At 30.1% G+C, this 26,650-nt stretch overlaps 1 protein-coding gene across 1 annotated transcript; it reads left to right on the top strand.

The window, feature by feature from the left end:
- Positions 1–20,187: 20,187 nt before the first annotated feature.
- LOC107926867 (transcription factor MYB78) lies at positions 20,188–21,333 on the top strand. Its single transcript, XM_016857805.2, has 3 exons — positions 20,188–20,432; positions 20,528–20,657; positions 20,751–21,333. Exons 1-3 carry the CDS (start codon positions 20,303–20,305, stop codon positions 21,250–21,252), a joined length of 762 nt encoding a protein of 253 aa, XP_016713294.2. The 5' UTR covers positions 20,188–20,302; the 3' UTR covers positions 21,253–21,333.
- Positions 21,334–26,650: the final 5,317 nt, after the last annotated feature.

Raw genomic sequence — 26,650 nt, 5'->3', positions numbered from 1 at the left:
TTATTTCTTTTAATTACCAAATGACTAAAATGCCCTTAAGTCCTTTCTTTAAAATTTTGTCCTATTCATGCCCATTTTTGTCTAAACGAAATATAATGGTATAATTCCATTTAAGGACCTCCTCTTTAAACCCCCATTTCAATCAAGTACTTATGAATTAGAACACATATTTTGCAACTTTTGCAATTTAGTCCTACAAGTCCAATTAAGCACTTTATCAGTAAAATTACTTAACGATATTTTTACACAATATTTTAATCAATAAATAAACCTTAAAACTTAATCGGAATAAATTTTTTTCGACTTCGAATTCGTGGTTCTAAAACCATCGTTCTGTTCAGGCCCTAAATCAGGCTGTTACAGCAACTTCTGCAAATAAGCCCTAATAGGCAAATTAAACATGCAATCTATAAAATTTCTTATCAATACTCTAACACATGCATCTAATCACTCGGTAAATCATAAGAATTAATCGAAATAAACTTTTCTATCTCAGATTTGTGGTTTCGCAACCACTATTCCATTTAGGCCCTATTTCGAGATGTTACATTACTCCCTATTCCAAGCGTAACCAAAGTCCCATTACAAATTTTACAGCACATGTATTCATAAAATTTCAAAATTTTTCATCAAATTTTACAAATTTTCATTTTAGTTCATAAATCATGTTTTCATCAAAAATCACTTTGTAAAAGTTGTTTATCTATCAATAATCTTTCATTTTCTACCATAAATTTCTAATTTCCAGCATATTCATCGATGACCCATTTTTCATACCTTGATAACTTTTCAAATTAATCCCTCAAATAGAGAGATTAAGCTATCCCGATTCCAAAAATATCAACATTACTAAAAACGGGACAAGGAAACTTACCCAATTTGGCCATGAAAGTCTCTTCTCTCTCTCCTAAGGTTTCCATGTTTATTTTGGGGAAGAAGATGAGAAAATATGATTTTTATTTTCTTTTCATCTTTTTAATTAATTAATATTTTCACTTTCCAATTTAGTCCCTAGCTTTTTCTCATTTTTTATAGATGAATCATTCAAAAATATCTACATACTTTTTATTAATGGTCTACTTACCATATAAGGTCCTTAATTTTTGAATTCTATAGCTATTTGATCCTTCCAGCTACTAGAATCCAACTTTTGCATTTTATGCGATTTGGTCATTCTCGTAATTAAGCATATAATCGGTAAAATTTTCTTATCAAAATTCTTACATGACATATCTATAATAATACGGACCATAAAATAAAATAATATAAATTTTATTTTTCGGCTCGGATTTGTGGTCCCAAGATCATTGTTTTGATTTCACCAAAATTGGGCTATTATAGAAATTGTTATCAAGGATGAAGGTTGTCTCCATGTTTTGGAAAAAAAATTAAAGTAAAATATTATATTTTGTAAAAATTTAGTATACAAAATGACATTGTTTTGATTTTGTAAATTAAAATCTAACTCATGATCATGAAATGTCAGTGTTGTTACTTTTTTTCATAAAAAAATATTCAATTTGACTTGAAATTGAAACATTGAGGGCAAATTTATCAAGAAAAAAGTAAAAGGATCAATTTACCAACAAACTTAAAATCAAGGTTTAGTATTTAAACATTAAGACTTACTGTTTTCATTTTTAAAAATAAATTTTTATTTCTATTCAGCAAGTATTCATAGGACATTAACAAATGCTAGATGTAATAGTAAGATACATTGTAACTATAAATTTCAAAAAGATTAAATTTATAACATGAATATGAATAGTATTTTGGTAAAAAGAAGTGACAATCGGAGAATGAACATCTAGACTAAACGACACCGCCAGATTTAGGGCCTGTTTTGCAGTGCTTAAAAAAAGCACTTTTTGCTCCAAAAGCACTTTTAGAAAAAAAAAGCTGCGCTAAACAAGCTGTTTTTTACTGAAATTTTTAGCTTTTCAGAAGTGCTTTTCAAAAGCACTTCTGAAAATGAGAAGCTAAAATTTTTAGCTTTTCCTCTCTCAAAAGCACTTTTAGTGCTTAATTACTTTTTCACCCCTCTAATAACATAGTATTTTCCTTTTTTTTTTCTTGGTGCTTAATTACAAATGTGTTAAAATCATTAATTAAAAATAAAAAATATTTTTAAAAATATTAATTACAAATATTTAATGGTTATATTTAAATATTTAAAATATAGTTTATATATTCTAATTAAATTTTATAAATAATTAATATTTATTGCTTAAAATATTTAAAATTTATATTTCATATATTAAAATATTACCAACAAGTTATAATAAGTTTTTTATATTTTTACTAAAATATAATAATATTAACTAATTTAAATATTATTTAAATGTATATTTGTTACTTGATAATAACATGTCTAAAATGGATATTTTATTTCTCAAAAGTATTTTTTGACAATAATACTAAACACTCAAATTTTAAACTAAATTTTTTAAAAATATTTTTTCACAGTAATTTTAAAAAACATTTTTAAAAAACATTACTAAACTAACCATTAGAGTATAAAAGTTTCGATGATGGAACTCCGCCGTACTCATGATTCAAAGATTCTAAATGAAAAAGGTAATTTAAATTGAAAGCTAATTTAAAATATTCCCCACTTAGAGATGAAATGCAATAACCCTATCGCTACTTTGTCTTCGTAATCGTCATTAAAGTTAATCGGGGGGGATCATATTAATTTTATTTGGCCCAATCAAATAATTGGATCATAACAACTTGCATCCAGCGATAAAATGCTCTATTTTATATAAAATTTTAGGTTCAAGTTTCGTTACGGAGAAAATGGGGTTGTGAAAATATGTCGATTTGATAAAGTTAGAACTTTTTTAATGTAATTATTGAATATCAAGAGTTTTAAGAAAAAAATTAATAATTAATAATATAGTGATATTTTGTCATTTTAAATTGTATATATAATATAAAATATATACATATTTGATGAAATTTAAATTTAAAATACTATAATTTTTAATAATTTTATCATTTTAATTAAATTTTTATGTAATTTTTAAATTATTATTTTTATAAATATATATATATTACCTTCATCATAAATATGCCATAAACACTATAGTAAGAATTACTAAAATGTTAAAATGTATTAACATGCATAGAAAATATATAAATATAAGCCGAAAAAATAAATACGTCAATATATTTTGAATTATAAGAGGAGTAGGGGAATTAAGATATTAGTTTGGGGGGTACTGGACTTACTTTATTAAAAAAAAAAACAAAAAAAAAAAGAATCATTATTGTGGCGACAAACACCATATTCAAGTTGATTCCTTTCCTCTGCTTTATACAAGATTGGGTGGGGAAGGGAGAACACTATTTAACTGTCCCATAATAATTTCAATTACCACTCCCTGTAAGGTAAAGACACAAAAATCCATCTTCTCCCCCCTAAATATAAACCGTTTATCTTAAAGTATCATGTATATTTTAGTCATTATTAGTGAAATTGTAATTTTAATCCTTCTATTATCCATTTATTTTGGATTTAATTTTCACTTCTATTTGAATAACTATTTTGTATTATTCTCTAAAAAGCATATCAACGTCGATACAATGACTTTTATATATATAAAATAATAGTATTGATGGCTGTCCAAACTTAAAAAATAAAACCTACTTGAAAATAAAAATAAATAAAGTTATATTTATAAAGATTGGTGATAATTTTATTTCTCAAATAAAAATAAGTAAAATAAAATGAAGGTGTTCAGAAAACAAGTAAACTAAATTAAAATTAAAAACTAAATAAAGAAACCAATAATTAAAAGTTTAATAAAAATCAATAGAAAAAACTCTAGCCAAAGGTAAAATCTCTCTTTGATCCATAGATTCTATCATCAACACAACGATATCTTCCATGCCTTTAATAAACTTAATTAGCTGCTGACTCAACGCTGGACAACTGATCTCTCATTATTTGTTTGGTAACCAAGAGGCAATTTGTTTTAAATTACCTCCCTAACCAATAAATAACCTTGTAACTCAACACCAAGATTTAACTTACCAACTGCATTACGAGCAAGAAAGACTTAATTCTTACCAACAGACTCAACTCAATGGGGTTTATTTCAACTAGATCACACATCCACACCACATAATCATAAACTACAACATAAACAATTATGCAGTTCATCACACGTATTAGAATAAATTAAATAATTACGCATTTAGGCTGCGTTTGTTTAGGGGTAAAAGCTTTTCCGGAAAAACTTTTCAGCCTTTTCCCATGTTTGTTTGGCTGAAAATAATTTCCCATAGTAAAATCTTTTACAAAACAAGGGAAAAGAAGCGTTGATTTTAGTAAAATGTCTTACAAATTTTATTTTGGTAAGACGTTTTCCAAAGATTTTCCCTTCCCCAGTAAACTTAACCCGAAGCCTCTTCCTCTTCCTCTTCCCCTTCCCCCTCCCCCATCTTTTGCCCTGATCTACTACTTGCCGTCAAACAAACGGACCCCTAATGAACCCGTATGATGAGACCTAGACCTTCAACCCAAAACCCCATCAATAAAAGAAAGCTTGCTCATTCAGGATCCCACCCTCCACCCAAACCTGACCTTGGGCTCGACTGGTCAATCCTTTTAAAACCACATCACCTTCCTCTTCTGGATGGCCAGAACCCAAGTCTAAACCAGACCCCACGGTTAGACTTGTTTCAATTGAAGACCAAGCCCGGTTTGCCAACATGCAAATGCAAAACAAGGTTATTGATAGTTGCAAAGAGTTTTTCAAGAATAAGGTTCATGATGAAGAAAATGATGATGTTGATGATGATGATTTTGATGAAGAATAAGAAGAAAAGAATGAAGTAGACATGTTTTTTATGAGAATTTTTGTGAATAATAGTGAGTTTAGGGGCTACTATGAGGAGAATCATGAGAAATGTGAGTTCTTTTGCTTGGTTTATGGTGGCATTGGTGAAAATTGTATCAGTCATGAAGCTATATGAGTGTTAGATACATGGTATAGATTGTTTGAATTGAGTAATTTGTAGAATTTACATTGATGATTATTGGTTATATGAACTTCTATGAATGGTAAGGTTTGTAATGTTAAGGATTTATGTTGAATTAATGGTCTGTGAGGCAAGTGAGTTTTTTCCCTTACTGTTTGTTTAATTAGTGAGGAATTTTGTGTAATGAGTGTGAAAAAAATAAAATAAAATAAAATAAAGAAAAAATAAAATAACACACAAATTTTACGTGGAAACCCTTTCGGGGAAAAAACCACGGGCAGAGGAGAAGAAAATTCACTATGTCGAAAATTTGAATCAATACAAGAGGAATAGACTATGTCTATTTATAGGCTTGTAAAGCCATATTCTAGTAGGATTGAAACACCTTATCCTAATCAACATAAAATAGATGGAGTTTAATAAGGTTTAAAAAACCTTATTCTAAAATAAAATAAAAGAAGTCTAGTTCTATATGAATTTTACTTTTATTTTATTTTCCATCGTATTTTATTTAAATAAGAATTTGGGTCACTTAATTCTAACAATCTCCACCTTGACACAAATTCTCAATGAACAAGTTCTTCATCGCGAACTTTCAATAAACAAGTTCTCTACCTTTTCCATAAAACCCCTTAAGGGTTTAACTTCAACAATGAACACCAACCAAGTCTAAGCAATGCTCAAACTTGGTTATAGGAAGTGACTTAGTCATCATATCTGCAGGATTTCATGAGTACAAATTTTGCTCACAACAATATCACCACGAGCAATAATATCACGAACAAAATGATACCGAACATCAATGTGTTTTGTTCTCTCATGAAACATTTGATCTTTTGTAAGAAAGATGGCACTCTGACTGTCACAAAATACTGTGCTGATTTGAAGGTCTTCATTAAGTTCACTAAAGAGTCCCTCCAACCAAATAGCTTCTTTACAAGCCTCAGTAATCGCCATGTACTCAGCTTCAGTGGTAGACAAAGCGACTGTAGTTTGCAAAGTGGCTTTCCAACTGATTGCACAACCTCCGATTGTAAAGACATAACCTGTGAGAGATCTTCTTCTATCAAGGTCTCCAGCAAAATCAGCATCAACATACCTAATGACTCCATCTCTAGTTCTTCCAAACTGTAAGCAAACATCAGTAGTACCTCGTAAGTATATTAAAATCCACTGAACTGCTTTCCAGTGTTCTTTACCAGGATTCGCCATGTATCTGCTAACTGCACTGACTGCATATGATAAATCTAGACGTGAACATACCATAGCATACATGAGAGATCCTACTGCACTAGTGTATGGAACATGTGACATGTACTCAATCTCATCATATGATTGTGGAGACAAAGCTGATGAAAGTCTAAAATGAGCTGCTAAAGGAGTACTAACAGGTTTAGCACTCTGCATATTGAACCTGCAAAGAACTTTCTCAATGTACCCCTTCTGACTTAGGTACAATTTACTTGCTTTTCTATTTCTAAGAATCTCCATACCAAGTATCTTCTTTGCTGGTCCTAAATCTTTCATCTCAAATTCTTCACTTAGTTGGGCTTTGACCTTTCTTATCTCTACTTTATCTTTTGTTGCTATCAACATGTCATCAACATAAAGAAGTAGATACACAAAAAAACCATCACTATTTTTCTTAAAGTAGACACAACTATCAAAACTACTTCTTTTGAAATCATGAGAAGTCATAAAGGAATCAAACCTCTTGTACCACTGTTTTGGTGACTGTTTCAAACCGTAAAGGGACTTTTTCAGCAAGCAAACATAGTCCTCTTTTTTCGAGACTGTAAAACCCTCTGGTTGTTGCATGTAAATATCCTCTTCAAGTTCTCCATGCAGAAATGCAGTTTTTACATCTAACTGCTCAAGCTCCAAATCATGCATGGCCACAATAACAAGCAAAGCTCGAATCCAACTATGCTTAACAATTGGGGAGAACACATCTGTGAAGTCCACTCTTGGAATTTGACTGTAACCCTTTGCAACAAGCCTTGCTTTATATCTGGGTTCTTCAACTCCTGGAGTCCCTTCTTTCTTTTTAAACACCCATTTACAACGAACAGCCTTTTTACCTTTAGGAAGTTTTACAAGATCCCATGTTCTGTTTTTGTGGAGTGATTCCATCTCCTCTTGCATAGCAAACATCCACTTTTCTGAGTCTTCACAGCTAATCGCCTCAGAATAATTAAATGGCTCTTGATTCGCATCTATATCTTCAGCCACATTTAAAGCATAAGCAACTAGATCAGCCTCGGCATACTTCTTTGGAGGTTTAATTTCTCTTCTTGTTCTATTTTTGGCGATAGAGTATTGCGATGAAGAAGCAACTCCATTCTCAATTTTTGTACTGGCTTGAGGAGTTGATTCTGTATTAATCTGATGCTCCACCTGCTTTTGGTTTTCTTTATTGGAAGAGTCTTTAAGAGATAAGTTAGGTAGCATAGCAGTTTCATCAAAAACAACATCTCTGCTAATCACAACTTTTCTATTTTCAGGACACCATAACTTATAGCCTTTACACCAGCTTTATAACTAAGAAAAACGCATTTAATGGATCTCGGTTCCAATTTTTCATTATCAACATGAGCATACGCAGGACACCCAAAAATCTTTAAATCAGAATAATTAGCAGGATTACCAGACCATACCTCTTGTGGAGTCTTTTTCTCAATGGCAACGAATGGAGATTGGTTGATCAAAAAACATGCAGTAGAGGCTGCTTCTGCCCAAAATGACTTCGGTAAGTTGGCATTTGACAACATACATCGAACCTTCTCCATGATCGTTCTGTTCATTCGTTCTGCAACGCCGTTTTGCTGTGGAGTATGACGAACTGTCAAGTGTCTCATGATCCCTTCTGACTTGCACAATCTATTAAACTCATCAGAACAGAACTCTAAGCCATTGTCTGTACGGAGGTATTTTATCTGTTTTTCCATCTGTTTTTCAATCATAATTTTCTAAGACTTAAATTTGGAAAACACATCGCTTTTCTGCTTTAGGAAGAACGCCCAAACTTTTCTGGAAAAATCATCAATAAAGGTTAGCATATAATTAGCTCCACCTCTCGAAGGTACTCTAGATGGCCCCCACAGATCAGAATGAATATACTCCAATGTTTCCTTCGTGTTATGGATTCCTCTAGTGAATCGAACTCTCTTTTGCTTCCCAAAAACACAGTGCTCACAGAAATTCAGTTTGCAAATTCCTTGCCCATCAAGAAGTCCTCTTTTGCTCAATTCAGCCATTTCATTCTCACTCATATGCCCTAGGCGCATATGCCAAAGTTTAGTAATATCATCATCTAACAAGGAAGAGGAAGCGACAACTGCATCACCAGTAACAGTAGAACCCTGCAAAACATATAACTTGGCAATTTTTCTCTGCCCTTTTATCACAACAAGGGACCCTTTGAAAATCTTTAAAACCCCACTTTCAGCTGTGTATCTGTACCCTTTTGAATCAAGAGTACTTAACGAAATTAAATTTCTTTTCAATTCTGGAACATGCCGTACGTCGCTAAGTGTTTTGACAACTTCATCAAACATCTTAACTTTAATTGTTCCAATACCTGCGATTTTACACGAAGCATTATTTCCCATCAAAACAACACCTTCAGACACTGTTTCGTAAGTTGTAAACCAATCCCGATTGGGACTCATGTGGAAGGTGCAACCTGAATCAAATATCCACTCCTCACTTACTTTAGAATCATTGACAGAAGCGACTAGAAGTTCACCACCGCTGTAGTCTTCTACAACATCAGCTTCACCAGAATTTTCTGGTTGTTTTCCCTTTTGATTCGCAGCCTCTCTTTTAATCTTATTTTGTAGCTTATAACACTCAGATTTAATGTGCCCTTTCTTCTCGCAGAAGTTACAAGTTTTACTTCTATTTGAAGACTTCGATCTACCCTTAGATTTACCACGAGGATTCCGTTCCTGTGTCCTACCACGATCATTATCAGCATTTCGATCTTGTCTCTCACGAATAATGAGACCCTCTCCCTGAGAGTCGGGTTTAACCACAAGATGTTTCATCTTATCATACGAGGTTAAAGAATCATAAACCTCATCAACTGTGAGAGACTCGCGGCTATATAAAATCGTGTCTCTAAAGGTTGAATAAGACGGGGGCAACGAACAAAGTAGAATCAACCCTAAATCTTCCTTATCATACTGAACCTCCATGGCCTCCAAGTTTGAGAGAATTTCTTTAAACACTGTTAAGTGTTCGTGTACAGACGCACCTTCCTCCAAATGATGAGCATAAAGACACTGCTTCATATGCAACTTGCTTGTTAGAGTTTTCGACATACATATTTGTTCTAGCCTCTTCCATAATGCAGCGGCAGTCTTCTCTTTCATTACATCTTGCAAAATTTCGTTGGACAAATACAGATGTAATTGTGTTAACGCCTTTCGATCCTTACGCTTCTTCTCTTCATCTGTTAATATCGAAGGCATCTTATCTATCCCTAGCAGGGCATCCTCCAGATCCATCTGCGCAAGAACTGCTTACATCTTAATCTGCCACAATGCAAATCTGTTGTTGCGATCCAACAGTGGAATTTCATACTTCAAAGATGTCATTACTGTGATTGAGATGAACAACCCGAAAGCTCTAATACCAATTTGTGAAAAAAATAAAATAAAATAAAATAAATAAAAAATAAAATAACACACAAATTTTACGTGGAAACCCTTTCGGGGAAAAAACCACGAGCAGAGGAGAAGAAAATTCACTATGTCGAAAATTTGAATCAATACAAGAGGAATAGACTATGTCTATTTATAGGCTTGTAAAGCCATATTCTAGTAGGATTGAAACACCTTATCCTAATCAATATAAAATAGATGGAGTTTAATAAGGTTTAAAAAACCTTATTCTAAAATAAAATAAAAGAAGTCTAGTTCTATATGGATTTTACTTTTATTTTATTTTTCATCGTATTTTATTTAAATAAGAATTTGGGTCACTTAATTCTAACAATGAGTTTAGGAATTGAATCTATAGTGAAATAATGAACTTTATCCTAATGGTGTTAAGTGCAGAACACTTTGCAAGGAGAAGGTTCCAATAAAAATGTAGAAAATCTTGAAATTGGAAATTCAAGAGGCAAAATCCAGAAAGATGCCTCTGATTCTCTGGTGAGAGTTCATCTCTTTACTTTTCTTGTTAGTGTTTTTATGGACCATTTGCAATGTTGTAATAGTAGTGATCACTGCATGATGTGAAATAATAATTTTTGTTATAGCATTGTAGGTGTGGGGTTAGCATTTCATGGAATGTTGAGCAGGATTATTATGTATGTCAGATATGCAAACTTTTGGTATTTCGAAAATCAGTTAACAAATTACTTAAATACAAAAGGTACCACTTACCAATATTCCCTTACCGGTATACATAGTACCATTGTCTTTATTTCATTCTTAAAAGTACTATAATTCTTTTTCTTAATATTTTATAAGTATTCAATCTCATGATGTATTTAGAGAAAGGACAATAGATGATTTGAGGATATGCCAATGGTTGTCAAAAAGCCTAGAGTTTCTCTTAGAATATTCGGTCAGAGCATGCTTTTGTTTGATTTTATCCATGTTGTGGCTTTTTTCAAATGTTCCTTATCCTGACATTGTTTGTGCATTAGTTAATTTTTGTTTTTTCAAGCTAAAGGGTTCACTTACGTTCAATCCTGCAGGATAGGGGGGATGATTTAAATGTTATTTCGAGTGGTATAGAGTTCGTGAATGTTGATGGCAATGGATCAGTTAAAAAAGAGGTTTCTAATAATGATTACAGTAATGGTGAATTGATGGCCTGTAACATGAGTAATGTGAGTGTAGGACTATTTGTTTTATCATTTTTGGAATCTTTAGTAAACATGGATATCTTGTTGTTTTTGTGAGTTGTAGAATTCCTTAGAGGAGGAGGATGCCAACGAAAATGTTGAAAGCCTCAAGATTTCAGATGATGAACCAAAATCTATGGTCAAAAAGCAATGTTTGATCCAAGTCTAACAGTGGCTTTCAATGTATTTGATTGGAAAGGGGAAAGGATTGATCCTGCATTAGTGCAAAAACTGACTAATAGGAACAATATTTCATTGTGCATTGGGTGTTTACAACACATTCGGTTCAATGTTAAACATGAAGAACTGAAGGAAAAAGATGAGTTTCAGACTGGGATAGATGTTACAGGTACAATTAGGTTCCTCACTAGTTTTGAAGACATTTATAGGCTTTGGGTATGTATTTGTTTCAAGGTTCTTGGATGCTGATTTTTTAGAGAAAGAGAAATGGAGATATAAAGCTACTAACCAAAAAACAATTGAAATTTAGTCCAAGAACTTGTTAATTCTTTCATTTTTTGTATATAATTGTCAGGTATGAATTTTAGTCCAAAAATTATCATCTGGTATCAAAATTTGTAATATTAATTGTGGTTTGGAAGTTAATTTATTATTATTCAATCTTTGTTTTTTTTATTTTTTTATAATACAATTAAGAATCATCTAATATTTTACAAATCTCAAATGTATACTTATTTCATTTAAAATAGCTTTTATAAAATATTTTCAGAAAATTTGTCAAACACCAAAAAATATTTTACAAAGATCTATCCAAACACTAGAAAAGTAAGTCATTTTCCAGAAATTATTTTCCGGAAATCATTTTCAATTAAACAAACGGACCCTTAATTATTCTAATTGACAATGCAATCATTCTAAGCTATCAAATATTGGTCGACTATTTAACAAACATGAACAATTGTAATTAGAACAGAATATGCACAAATATTGAAGAACTAAGAAGGATTAAGCACAAATTAAGCCTCATGAATTTATTGATTCTAACTGTTGATAATCCTTTTACTAGGAAAAATGATTTAGAAATTCATAGAGAAAATAAAATGCAAAAATAAAATAGGACTAAGGTGGCTATCCCTAGGTCTAGGCAGTGGCGAAGCTAGAAGGCAGGCAGGTGCCCCGACCCCACTTAAAATGAAAAATTATTATTTAGCCCCTTTAAAATTGTTTAAAATTTTAAATTAGTAAAGGTAAAATTACACTTTGGCTCCCCTAAAATTTTAAAAATTCGATTTAAGCATTTTAAAATTATAAAGATATAGACTATAAAAAATTAAAATTTCATTCAGCCCCCAAAAAATTGTTCTAGCTTTGCTCCTGGGTCTAGGTATCTCCCAGTCTTAACCTAATGATGTCTATTTATGGGGAAAAAGATAATATAATGGGGAAAAAACACAAAAGTGCCATTAATATGAAGTAGAATTTTTCTAGATTTCTTGATAATTTTTGTGTCAAACTTTCAGGCCATTTTTAAGCACTTTGATGCTTTTTGGGCTTGAGTCATGAAATTAATTCAATTAAATCTTTTAATTTCTTTTGAATCAAAATATCATGAGCTTAAAATGGAATTTTGTATCTTAAGTTATGGTCAAAACATTAAAATTGTGTTGAAAGTCTAATTTGCAAAAATTTTACTAAAAAAATTTTGAAGCTCATTTTTCTATAATTATTCTTTAAACCAATAATAAATAAAATATAAGTATAAATAATATAACTCAAAGAAAAAAATATTACAAATAATTAAAAGATTACGTAGATATATTTTACCTCGAAAGTAATAAACTTCTCAAATTAACCAAATACTTCCCCTTTAACATGTATTGGATTCTAACAAATTGTTTTATAAATTTTAATATTACATTTAGTTTAATTTTGTTGCACTAATAAGTAGATAAAATTATCAAACAATTTATTGTCCCAATGACAAGAGCATTATGTTGTAGGCATAAAAGCTTGGATTCAATTCCAAGCAACTCGATTCTCTTCCTCCAATTATCAAAAAAAAATAAATAGATAAAATTTTCTAAAAAAAAAGTTAATATAACATAAAAGTTATTTATAGTGCTAGGTATTAAATTTTTTTAATAAAGTTAAATAAAAACATTAAATTGTCAACTTTATCCCTTAAACTGTAACTATTAGTAGTTTTTTCTTTCAAATCAGAAAATAATAATAATAATAATTAATATCTAATTCAATTACTAATTTTTATGTACTAAATGAGAGCACAATTTTTATTGTGAACTCGAACTAAAAGAATGTATTAAACTCCATCACTGTGCTTTAAAAAACTATTGTTTGGAAAGTTTTTCAGAGTCGTCGCTTATTCAAAGATACGGTCAGCTAAATGGATGCTCATGCTTTTTAGTTTCTTTAATATTAGTTGACTACCCTTCCAGATAGCCATCAAAACCCTTCCTTGTAAAATTTTTAGAAACTTTTTTTTTATGTATTTATATATATTAAATATTTATTTATAATTTGTAAATATTTTTTTAATTTTCTAATTTTTAAAAATAATTTTATTTTATTTTATAATTTTTATATAAATTAAGGTCAAATTAATAGAAAGTATAAAGTTAAAGACTAAATTTATTATTATACCAATTAAAACAAAAGTTTTCTATTAATTACGTAACTATTGAGTGAAAAGAATTTTGAAAATTTTAGTGACCAATTTATACAAATTTTTTAAAGGGAAAAACAAACCAATAAATGAGGCAAAGAAGGGAGAGGATAACAACGTAAAACATATAATTTTAGAATACTATATTCTTTTAATAGATTTTTACCTGTTGATTGGGTGTTGTATAATTTTTTTTTTTCAAGTTCAAGACTATCATATCACTGATAAAATATTTATCAATAAATAGTAATTCAGTTCAAATAATCCATGTTTAGACGTTAAAAGTTTTAAATTTAAGATAGAATGTAACGATACAAGGGGAAAAAAATAGTTTGGATAAGATTGAACTTTGTCTACTTTTTCAGGGCTAAAAAGCAATCGTGAGAACATTCTTGTCTAAATTAGAAAAAAAAAAATAATGCTTTTGATTATATGCTTGATCATTGGCACACTGTAACTTTCACCTTAACAAGATAAATTCTCTTCATTTTAGCCACGCAAGTATCTTTTGACCAAAAGGGAAGATACATATCTTTAGAGATACTGAGAAGCAGCTTGTAGTTGTGGAAGACCTTTCGTGAAAATTTAGTGTAGATTCCACATTCACTACATGTTAATAGTAGATAATGAGATACAATTTTCCATATCGCCTTAATTCATGCTTCTGTAGCCTACCCACAATCTAATGAGCAAGTGGGATTGGCAAACAAGAATATCTTAACAATCTTAAAAATGAAATTAGATAAAGCAAATGATTATGGGGAGAAGTGTCGGGGATCTTATGGCTATTAGAACCATAAAACCCCAAGCCACAAGACACATCATTCAGCTTGTTCTATGGTACATTGGTAGTAATACATCCAAAAATGGGCAAAAACACTTTACAAACAAAATATATCAATATCCACCAATAATAAGAGTTCTTTAAACAGCAATTTGGATTTATTCTAAGAAATACAATAGGGCGTTGTGGTAACTAACTTGGCACAGTTATATCAAGTCACAATATTACAATAAAAAAGTAAAATAAAGAAAATTTCAAGGAGATTTATTTTTATGGAGTAGTGGGGCAAGTAAGACTGCAGCCTGTAGGAAAACAGTAAAAGCTCTCACCTAAAGTGGAAAACCTATATGAAATATGTGTATGTTAATTAGGGGTCAAAAAAATCAATTCGATACGAAAAAATTAAAAAAAATTTAAATTTTGAGTTAATCGAATTGAGTCGTTTAAGTTATTCGAATTATTTGTGTCAACTCGAATAAAAAATTTCGAATTTTAAGTTTGAGTCGAGTTGAATTTTTACAATTCGAATAACTCGAATAATTTAAATAACATATTAGTATAAGTATCATTTGGTCCTTATCAATTTTGAAATTGAGCAAATTGCTCTTAACAAAAATTACAAAAAAATAAAAAAAATTAAAATTTTAAAATTGGTATTTTTAAAAAAATTATAATTTTTTTTAAAAAATCTAAAAATATATAAAAAAAAGTTGAAAATTTAAAAATTTTATAAAATAATAATTTTGGAATCTAAATAAGTGATTAATGATTCAAGTTTATCATACTAAAATATCTTATTATTATTATTATTATTATTATTATTATGCTTTAAAAAAGTTTTCAAATATATATAGTTTTAAATTTATGTGCTCTAACATGAAAATAGTTATATTGTAACAAGATTTTAATTTGACATTATTAACTTTTCTAATTTAACTCGAACAATTTCACTCGATTCGACCGAACGCTCACACTTAATTCAAGTAATTGAAAATCCAAAAAAAATAAAAATAAAACTACGTCATTTTGATAAATATTTACCTAGTAGCCTTACTTTCCTTCCCGAATTGCCCCACTTTCCCTTTTTCTTTACTCAAAATTTTTCTAAAAGTTTGCACTTCGTCTACTAGTTAAATAATTGGTCAATGTAAATGCAACATTAAGTATAAATAATAAGATTTGTTAACTCGACTCGACTTAACTCAAAATTTTTTGACTCGATTCGACTCGATTAAAAAAAATCAAATTGAGTTCAATTGGTAAAATAAGATTCGTCAACACGACTAACTCGAAATTTTTTTACTCGATTCGACTCGACTTGATCGAATACTCATCCCTAATGTTAATCATCTCAAGAAATATAGTCTTTAATAAACAAGAATTTTATTACGTACTTTTGTATTTCTAGTGATAAAAAAGGCAAATAATAATATTACAACTTCCCAATATCACAAAGAGTACTCAAAAATAAAAGCATAACAATAAAAAGTACTAAAATCTCAACAAGGTAACAATAAAAGGAGTTAGTTATCATTGACAAAAGCATTTGCGAGAGTAGAATTAGTAGCACCCACTACAAACAACATCAGCCATGACATTGACAACTCTAACATCTACAACCCCTTTACACCTTTTTAAATAGTGACGAACATCACAAATCCTCCATTGATGGATTCAGTAGATAAAAATTCTTAAGAATCAGACAAAGTAGTTCGAAAGGAATGTTGGAGAGGTTAAATGGCCCATATTTCAACTAAACCTTGTAGTAGGCCTAATTTTTATGATCAACATTGTTACTAGCAAGTTTTCATGAATTTCTCTTATTTCAATTCCTTCTAACTTTGCTATGTTAGCCTTCTTTGGTGCTAATTGGCCACAAAGAGTGGAAAAGTCCTTATCCTTGGACCACCTTATAGTGTCTAAATAATCCTTTACCTATACAAATATCACTCTCTAATTGTTGTTTTTGGCTCTTAAACCATCCTACACAATTTCCAACTCCCATCGTTGTATTTGCAAGGCCATTTCTAGATCTTGCTTTTCCTTAGGTAAGCTTCTAACATTCTTGTTAAATTCACTCAAATACATAAATATTAGTTAAAAATGGAAAATAAGAGTTACTCAAAATATTTAAACTAGCAAATTAGAAAAGAATACAAAGAGTATTTTCATCTATCATGTGTTGAGAATAGTCACTATCCAAATACCATATTCCATCCACAATTGAATTTAGAGAATAATGTGCTTCCAACATTTAGTCTCCTTCATCCACACTTGTTTTTGCTTTCTCACAACTAATGCCCCATGAGGAGTATGCACTTCCTTAGACATTGCGCACCTCCATCTTAAATTATGCAGCATTTTGAAGAAACAAAGTCTTATATAACCAAGAGCACCACAATAATGGAAAACCACTTTAGGGGAATAGACAATCTTCTTGGGCAATTTGAACAACATTGGCTTAGAGCTTTCACCTATTTCTTTCAAACTAAATGCTTTCACAAAGATTGTAGAACTTTTCACTATAGCTTTACCTTTACCAACAAAACCTAATCCTCATTTGCTTAGATCTCTCCTCTCAACTATTAGGATCTCATCAAGTGTTTTTTGTTGTTGGTATTAAACCTTTCAAGTGTAAGTTTCGTATCTACAAGTTCTTACTTTAACTTTACAACGATGTCAAGTTCCTCAACAATGAGTAGTTCTTTTTCTTCCACCTGTTTAACCAACTTTGCATTTTCATCCTTCAACTGATTATTTTCCTTAAGCAATTGAGTAATGATGTGAAATACTTGCCCCTATTTGTCTAACATCACTTTATATGTCTTCAAAACCGCCTAATCGAATCCAATATCTAAGACTCTCTAACACTCCTTACCCGATCCGATTGTCAAATTTGAGCTACTAGACCTCACATCTGTTGCCTGAGCAATTTCAGTTAAACAAACATAATTTTTCTATCAATACAACAATTTATTCTAAATATACGATTATTGAATCATTACATCATATCATATTTCAAACCGGGGTTTATACGAGCCTACGAAAGCTCTATTAATAACCTGAAACTATTTGAGGACTAAAATGTAATGTTTTTAAAAGCTTTCAAGCTGATGTTGCAACATCAATAGTTCAATGTCGCGAATTCCAGGACAATATACAAGTTTCCTTATTCAAGGACCTAATTGTAAAGTTTTTCCAAACTATACTAGATGGACATTGCGACCTTGGGTTTCGACGTCGAGACTTCAAAGGGTGGTGTCGCGATATCCAATGGGTAGTGTCACGACCTTGAAAGAAATAGCTAACTTTCCAGCCTAGGACCAATTTATAAAACTTTCAAATATTATAAAGTCGACGTCGCAACATCAAACAAGGGATGACGCAACGAGATAACCTAGTGTCGCAATATTCAAAATAGTCCACTAAGTTCCTATTTCCATACATTTTCAAGCTAACATAAGACTACAATGGTTGGTTATAAGGCCTCAACTTGACCATTTCCACACCTATAATAGATTAATATACAAACTCATTTCCAAAGCGATTCTAATTATTTTTTTATTATGTATCATTTATTAAATTGTTTGAACATTCAATTTTCGGTCTAATTGATTCAAATGTAATTCTAGTCCTAATATAATAAGAGGTTGTAAAGATTAGGGAATTTGTACTTTTTAATTAAGAAATATTATTCCGTGCACCATCAACACATGAGTCTCATATACCATCAATTGATAATAGCATGATATTTCATCATTGGATAAAATAAAAAATTAAAAAAAACTTATAAATAAGTACTAATAATTTTATTTAAACATAAATTAATTATTAACTAATTATAATTATTACAAATAAATAATAACCCTCGAATTAAGGATTTAGGGTCTCAAATTTATAGTTTAGTGTTACCAATATTTATTTATAATTAGTTATTATTTAACTATATTTAAATAAAATTATTAGTATTTATTTATAAGTCCTTTAATATTTTTATTCTATTCAATGACGAGTTATCATGTTATTAATCACTGGTTGTACATGAGATTTATGCTCTAACTGAAGATCAAATATTTTCTCTTTAATTAATTTATTTAGTCAAACATCAAGAAAAAATTAAAATATTTGTGTTAGAGGTCAAGATAAAAATATAAATTTTTGAATTAAAATTTAAAATTTAAAATTTCTAGTAAAAAGATTTAAATTGAATTATTTATTTTTAAAGAAGGACAACACAATTTATTGAGCCAACTTCTTCCCACGGTATGAGTGAATGAAAATGTTGTATTTAAAAGTAAATTTATAAATTATTTCAACAAATGATTACTAGTAGAGTGGCATGAGACTTCTATTTGAAATTGATAACGATTTTTCCAATAATATTTTTAGTTGTTTTATTTAAAATATTTTTTTATGTAAAAGTATTAAAAGATAAATTTATACTTATAATAATATTAATTATTCTTTAAAGTAAGAGTATTTTAATAATTTTACAACTAAATTGGTGACGAGTTGACTCCTAATATAACTTAATCAATCATTTTATATATAGTATAGATTAATTAAGAAACAATTTCAGTAGAATAAATAAAAATAACTTCAAAAATTCTAAATCAATTCGGCTTGAACTCAAATTTTGGTTTATTGGTCGGTGTTCACCTTCTTGGAGAACAATCTGAGTTCAAATCATTGTAAATCAAAAAAAAAAAAACTTCTTATCTAAGGACGTGTTTGACAAACCATAAAATTTTCAATTAAATGAAAATTATTGAAATCAAAATTTTTAACCAAATGTATTTGATAATAATTTTAATTTTTTACTTAATATAAATTTTTTAACAAAAAAAAGTGTTGAATAAGATAAGTAGGTAGATAACTATTTATCACTTAGTCTAAAAATATTAAGTTTATTTTATTTTATTAAACAATAAAATAAATTATCCATTTAAAAATAATTTAATAATTTAATAAGATTAAAATTAAAAATATATATATAATCTTTTAAAATCAAATTTTACTTCTATCAAACAATATAGTTATATTCAATACTTATATTTACTAATTTAGCAAACAATTTTTTAATAAAAATTGAACACTTAAAAAATTTAAGACTAAAAAATTAGTACTTAATTTTATGGCACTTATATTTTTAATTTATCAAACACATATTAAATATTTATTTTTAAAATTAATTTTTACTTAATTTAAGTATTAAACACATATAAAGAAAATTATTTGATATAGCGTCAGTAAAATTTTTTAGACTCCAAAAAAAAATTGATAATTTGACAAATATGTTATAAAATGTAATAAAAAATAAGATAATTATCTTACTCGCAACCCGGTTATATAAAATAAAAAACTTTACTACCCTACCCTTGATATAATATAAACTTGTTAGTGCAGTAATGCTTAGCCCGTGAAAAACGGATAGGATGAAGTGAAAATGAATTGAAATTTAAAGAAAAGAAAATGAAATTTGGAAGCTTTCCATTCAAGTTAGATTTAAATGTTTTATAATTAAATAAATTGGAAAATATGTGAGTGTAAATTCATCTAATCTAATTTTTGGATTAAGGTCAAATTGACCGATCCACTCTCTAATTTCATAATCCTCACATGTTGTAAACCGCAGCACAAACACATTGAAAACACTGCCCCACTAATAATAAACAAAGCCAACCCGTCATTATCCTTAACGAAACGTCTCTCCTCGTACATTCTACTCCTTCACCCTTAGTATTAAAATGTTCTTTTTCTGCCCAATTGTGCGTGTGAGAAAAGTCAAAAAGTCAAACTCAAGTCAAATAAAAATGAACCCACAAATGTGTCTTGCGCGTTCTAATTTTTCGTCTTTTTAATTTATTATGCTAAAAAAAAAGGATGCATTTTCCTCTATATAAATCCCCTCTATTCTTAATATCGTGTTGTAAGGTTAGATTGTTTACCCTCAGTTCTTCCCCACAGAAAGTAACCTATTTTCAGCTCACAAATCGAGGTTTACGAGAGCGGTTTCATATCTGAAATGACTCCACAAAGTAAAGAAGATATGGATGTAAGGAAAGGTCCATGGACTGAAGAAGAAGACTACATGCTCAAAACTTATGTCAATGTTCATGGTGAAGGTAGCTGGAACTCAGTTGCTCGCTTATCAGGTAATCCATATAAAGAAACCCAATATTTTCCAAGTTTTTAAGCATCTGTCTGCATACCATATATGATTTTTTTTTTATATACTCCAATGATATAGGATTGAAAAGAAGTGGAAAAAGCTGCAGATTAAGATGGCTGAACTACTTGAGACCAGAAGTGAAACGTGGGAACATAAGTCTCCAAGAGCAGCTTTTGATTCTTCAACTCCATTCTCGATGGGGCAACAGGTTTATTTTAATTTGAATCCCATTTTTTCTTCCATTAGTCCATAAATTTTGTGGATTGTTTGAGCTAACTGAGGTCTGGTTTTGATGGTGAAGATGGTCAAAAATTGCACAACAATTACCCGGGAGGACGGACAATGAGATAAAGAACTATTGGAGAACCAGGGTCCTAAAACAGGCAAAACAGCTTAAATGCGACGTTAACAGCCAAGAATTCAGGGACACCATGCGTTGCGTTTGGATTCCTCGTCTGATTGAACGGATCTGTGCTTCATCCGGATCCCCCTCGGCTCAACCCTCCACCGCCTATGAAAAGACGAGTCTCCTGCCCGCGTTATCAGGCACGTCATCAGACTCCCAGGACGCCGAACTCTCCTCCGTTTCAGACCTCACAGATTGTTACAACCCACCAAGCAATTCAAACAACCCGAATAGCTTACAGAACGGGAGGGGTTTATGGTCGGAAAATTTAGGCGGCACTTGGAATATAGAGGATGGGGTTGGGTTTCAAGCGACGGAGGGTGGAGAGTCGATGGAGAGTGTGTGGAACGAAGAGAATATTTGGTTCCTAAGACAGCAGCTTTATGATATGATATGAATTAGTTTACGTGTGAGGTATCAAGTTTTATATGTTGAACTAATCTGAAACAGTAGAATAAAATTCACCCTTCAAATTAAACTTATTGACCACTTAAATTTTCTTTTCTAAAAAGTAATGTTATAGATGTGGTAACCAAAGACTGATGCACAAATTTTAGTACCCTTAGACAGAGATTGTATTAATAATTGATGAAATTATATTTAACTTATTTTATCTACCACCCTTATGTCTTGTCTTTTGTAATCCAGTTTTGACTTATGAATATCACTGCCTTCAACGTACATGTTAATGATTTAAAATATTAAATTAGGATATCAGCCTGAAGTTAACTTAAGAAATTACATTAAGATGGTAAAAAGAATGAGATAATTATTTTTATTATTAAATGTTAAATATTAAAATTGAAATTAATTGCATTCTGTATACATACTAAATTACAGCTCCATAATTATTTAAATTATTCAATTTTGAATTACACTTTTATAAATATTTTAATAATATAAAATTAAGACTTAACGATGAATTAACCTTCAAAATTTGAGTATATTCATTCAATTAGTGACTAAAATTTCAAAATAAAGTTATCATTTAGGTTTTTTAATTATCAAAATAGTTATATACGTCAATCATGTTCAACAATTTAAATAGTATTACGTTACATTAATTATATAAATAAAAAAAATATTGTATACATGTATACATGCGGCACAAAATTATTATTGAAAGAAAATTTTAAGCTATTAGTTACAATTACTAAGCATATAAAAAAGTTAGCTTGTAAAATTAAGAGACTAGACTTACTTTATTTACAAAAATGCACTTTCAAACCCAAATTTCTAACAATTAGATTAAGTGCTAAAACTCTCTATACCTTAATTTATGCAAATCTCAAATATAAAATGATTTTTAGACTTACTAATATACGAACTGATTACAATCATAACCTTCACTAAAATAGCCTAAAAACCAACATTAACAATATCCTAATAAAATCTTGTATAATTTAAAAATATTCAAAACAAATCTTCAAATCCTTCAATCCAATCTCTTTAATTTAAAAGATTGGATACAATTTGCAATAATACAATGCTTCAAATGATGGTATCTTTAAAGCACAAAATCAAGGCAGAAAGGCAGAAGTGTTTTGTTTCAAAAAAAAAAATATTAATTTCAAATAACACAAATTATACAACCATACCACATCCAACTCTTTAGCGGTAATAAATATTTGTGATTGGTTATCAAAGGCCACAGAATTTGGTAACTTTTTGTATGTAAATTAACGCAACAAAGATCTATTCTGAGTACTGCCTTTTCTGCCAGTCTACCACAATTTTACCCAGAAAGATTTTATCTCAAGTAACTAAAATAAACAAAATACTTTTACAAGGAAAGTATCTAATTTCTTTAAAACATGCAAATTGCTATGTACTCATATTCGGTGGAAATTAAAAAAAAAAATTGAGAATAGGATAGACATAAAAATTAACTGCAGAATTTATGTTCTCCAATTTCGTCCTTTTTTTCCTTTTAACTTGTGAGTAATCTGTGAATTCCATGATAAAAGATTTTGTTGAAATTTGTTAAAGTGTAGAAAAATAATAAACATATTTAGCAGAATCTTAGATTCACTTGTAGAATTTTGTTTAAATAATTTTATAAATATATTTTTAATAAAAAATATTTTCATTCACCGGTTATTCTCTCCAATAAAATCTAGTAAGAATAATTATGTAATAATTAACAAAATTCTACACGAAACCAATAAATTCAATTAGAAATTTCTTTACCATTCCACCCACAAACATAATTACTCTTACTAGATTTTATTGGTTTCGTGTTGGATCTCTAAATAATGTTTGTAACACCCCGAGATTGAGGTTAGAAGAATTAAGGTTTGTTGGTTAGGATCAGTGGTTCAGATGAAACTTTAAGTTAGCTTTGCGTTTTAAGAATAGAGTTAGTTTGTTGGTTTGGTGGTAAGGTGTTTATTAGTTTATCCTCTAGTTTTGTGTTTGAATTTTTGCGTGAACAATCGGTCCTTTTTTTTATTTTTCTATTATGGATAGCTAGGTGGTTGAATTTAATTGAAATTGGATTTAGGAGTATCTGATGGGGAGTAAGTGAGGTTAAGAAGGAATTCTATTTTAGAAAGAAAAAAATCCCAAATTCTTTCACGTTAGTTTTCCCATTTTCTTTTTACGTCACTTTTGTTTTGCAAGTTCGGTTTTAACTCTTTGGTTTTTGGGTATTCTCTTTTCCCCAACGTCCTCAATTTCTTCCTGCTTGTTCTTCAATTTTTTTTTCTTTCCTCTTTTTTTTTCAATATCATTGTCGGTTGTTGTCTCTTTGAAGGTTCGTTTACTTCGACACATCATCGTTCAAATCGTTTTGAGTAGGAGAAGCATTGGTTTTGTGATGGCTCTTTGATCAACTCTTAGTGCTTTAGAAATGCGTTTCAGGTGTGTGTTCTTACCTATATGTAATTAGAGGTCAATTTGGTGTTGAATTCCATGATTTACAACCGATTTTGGAGTGATTTTGAGCCACACGGCCGTGTGACCTCTGCTTAGGGATTTATTAGTGCATATTAAAATTACGTGATTTCAGTTCTGTCGTTCATATAAATGAGTATGAGATGTGGTTTGATAAATTTGCAATATGAAATGGTTGGATGTGATAGTTGGAAAATCCTGCACTATCTATTATGATATTTTGTAATTGGATTGGAGAATGTTTAATTTGATATTATATATATATGTAAGTATATGTTTTGTGAGAATTTTGCATATGCATTGTGGTTGGCATTGACAATGAAGAGAAGGAAGTTTGATTCGATAGTTTCACTGTATTACTATATTTTAGCGATAAAACTACAATAATAAAAGTGGCATATGACCATATTAAGGTGTGTTCAATTGGATGGGTTCATCATAACCCAATTATTGGTCTGTAGAGGTTGGAAAGGGTTCAGTATACCCTTATTGGGGGTGTGTGTGTGAGATTTAAGGAGATGGTGTGTAGAGGTTGGATATGTGGGGTTTTGAGACATACTGCATTGGAATATGATATTTGCATATTTGTTAGTGTAATGTACGGTTATGCTTTATTCTGTTATGAAATTTGAATATGATCTAAATTTTGTCTCTGTAAGTTTAAGTTATGTGTATTCTGTAAGAGTATGCCCAAAGATCAATCATGAAATGGTTGTAATAACATACTTGGTTTACCATGTTTATTAATATAAGGCGTTTCCATTATTATTTCAGTTTCTTTTCTGTGTGTATAAATAAACTGTTTTATAATAATGTCCTGAGAAAAATATGATTGTTCTTAAAAGATCCTTAGTCAAGTATTATTGTTGACTAGGACAACAATAATGCATTAAGACTAACATGTAGTTGATTGATGATAAAGAGTTGTCATTGATATGGAGTGTCAAAATCAATGCATGAATATGTGTGTTAGAGAACAACATATTGGACTGACCCGCTATGAGTATGTTTCTTGGATTATTATGCAATTGTCACAACATTACTCATAGTGATTAATATGTACATGTATGTTTCTTGGATTATTATGCAATTGTCACAACATTACTCATAGTGATTAATATGTACATGATCCTCAGACTTGAGATCATCACTATCCCAACATCGTGAGTTGTATATTTTGATACAGTTAAATGTACACCGTAACTGGTTGTTCTATAAAGGCTGATGTTGGATATACCACAATCTATGTAGAGGGATATGGTTGATCAATATAGAATAAGTCCCTCCTACATAATGGGAGTAATATCTTAGGCCACTTGATTGAGTGAGACTAGAAATGCATGGCCATGCTCAAATAAGTTGATATGAGATGTCATACTTATTTGTATATCATAGTCTACTCAAGATATCAAGAAACATGAGATGGACTATGCAAGTGTGACTATTTCATGACTTGTGTTCATTCCAGAGATAAAGGACTTAAGGATTAATGCATGAAAGGTAAATCACAAAAGGTTATGTCGAATCATGACTTCTTGTAACTTGGGTAGCAATAATGCATTGCTAGATGCCACTCATTGTATGTAACATTAGAATCATTCTAGTATTACTGCTAACGTTACAAGAGCCTACAGGGTCACACCATATGGTTGAGATGATCGGAATAAAACATAGTTCGTATTGTGTTTGGTTGTCACATGAATTAAATTAATTATAGAATTAATTTAATTGGGCAATCAAATATCGAACATATTATATGTACAAGGATGTTGTACACATAATGAGAACAGAATTCTATTAATATATGAATTTGGTTTGTATATAAATATAAATAAATATAGTTTACCGAAATCTTTGTTATAATTAATGTAATTATAATTTTCGGTTAAAACATTATTATATTTATTTATTTTAAAATTTTGTGAATTAAGATTCGTTATAAATATACCAATTAAAAAGGGGAGTTATATATAAATAAAACCCAAAAACCTAGCTTGAGTGGTCTAGCAGCCGTCAAGCAAAGAAATCTCTAAAACAGTTTTGGGGACTTCTTCCGTTCATTGTCAATTGGGTGGATTACGTAGAGGTCGACATTTGAAAAAGTTGCGACTTAGTTCGATAATGGTTCTGAATTCTCGTTGTCGAGGCGTCGCTTTCTACTCAGATTGAAGTTTCGATAATTTCGAAACCATTATCATAATTTTTTTTCGATTCGTTCCTCACACATGGATTCATGGTTTGGATTGTCGGAATTTTATTTTTCCGCTGCGCCTTGAGGGCACCGACATTCCAGCATATTCTGCATATGACATTTGTACGGCTTTATTTAATTACATTTGTTTAGACTCACACTAAGTTTTTGTAGCTCATTCCCTTTAGTTTTCCCTTTTCAAGCAATCTATGAGGTTAGGCATGGACTTGGGGAACCGTTGGTTTCGGAGTTAATTACTTTGGTTTGATTTAATAAATTCTTTCTAAGTTTTATATAAATTATTTTTATTGGATTTGTAAGTAAGTTTATATGGACTGTGGCATGGGATTGATTTTGGACTTCTGCTAAGTTTGGGTTTTAGTTTCGACTTAAACTACGATTTCCATGCATGGTTTTTAGCTAATCAATCTGCTACCGTTTTTATGGTTTTAGTTTGGAAGTAAATGGTAGATTTTCCGTCATAAGAGTACACATATCTATAATACACATAATATGTTGCCTCATTAAAAACCCTACAAGGAAAACCCAATAGGACAAAACCTCAGTTAAAGGGGAAAGAGAACAGCACGTATTTACTCCCCCTCATGAAAACATCACATACTTTCTCATATTTTATGTATTCAATCTTAAATACTAATCTTTCAAATGACTATTTGAATGTATTTGCTAAGAATTTATATCACCTATC

This window comes from Gossypium hirsutum, chromosome A08, assembly GCF_007990345.1.
Source record: "Gossypium hirsutum isolate 1008001.06 chromosome A08, Gossypium_hirsutum_v2.1, whole genome shotgun sequence".
Lineage (NCBI taxonomy): Eukaryota > Viridiplantae > Streptophyta > Magnoliopsida > Malvales > Malvaceae > Gossypium > Gossypium hirsutum.
The sequence above is the reverse complement of the archived record's forward strand: the minus strand, read 5'-3'. Positions and strand labels throughout refer to the sequence as shown.

Excerpts from the sequence above, each read along its gene's own strand:
- LOC107926867 (XM_016857805.2), top strand. The coding sequence starts at position 20,303 with ATGACTCCACAAAGTAAAGAAGATATGGATGTAAGGAAAGGTCCATGG. Across the intron at positions 20,433-20,527 it reads CTCAGTTGCTCGCTTATCAG|GATTGAAAAGAAGTGGAAAA; the intron begins GTAATCCATATA and ends CCAATGATATAG. Across the intron at positions 20,658-20,750 it reads CATTCTCGATGGGGCAACAG|ATGGTCAAAAATTGCACAAC; the intron begins GTTTATTTTAAT and ends TTGATGGTGAAG.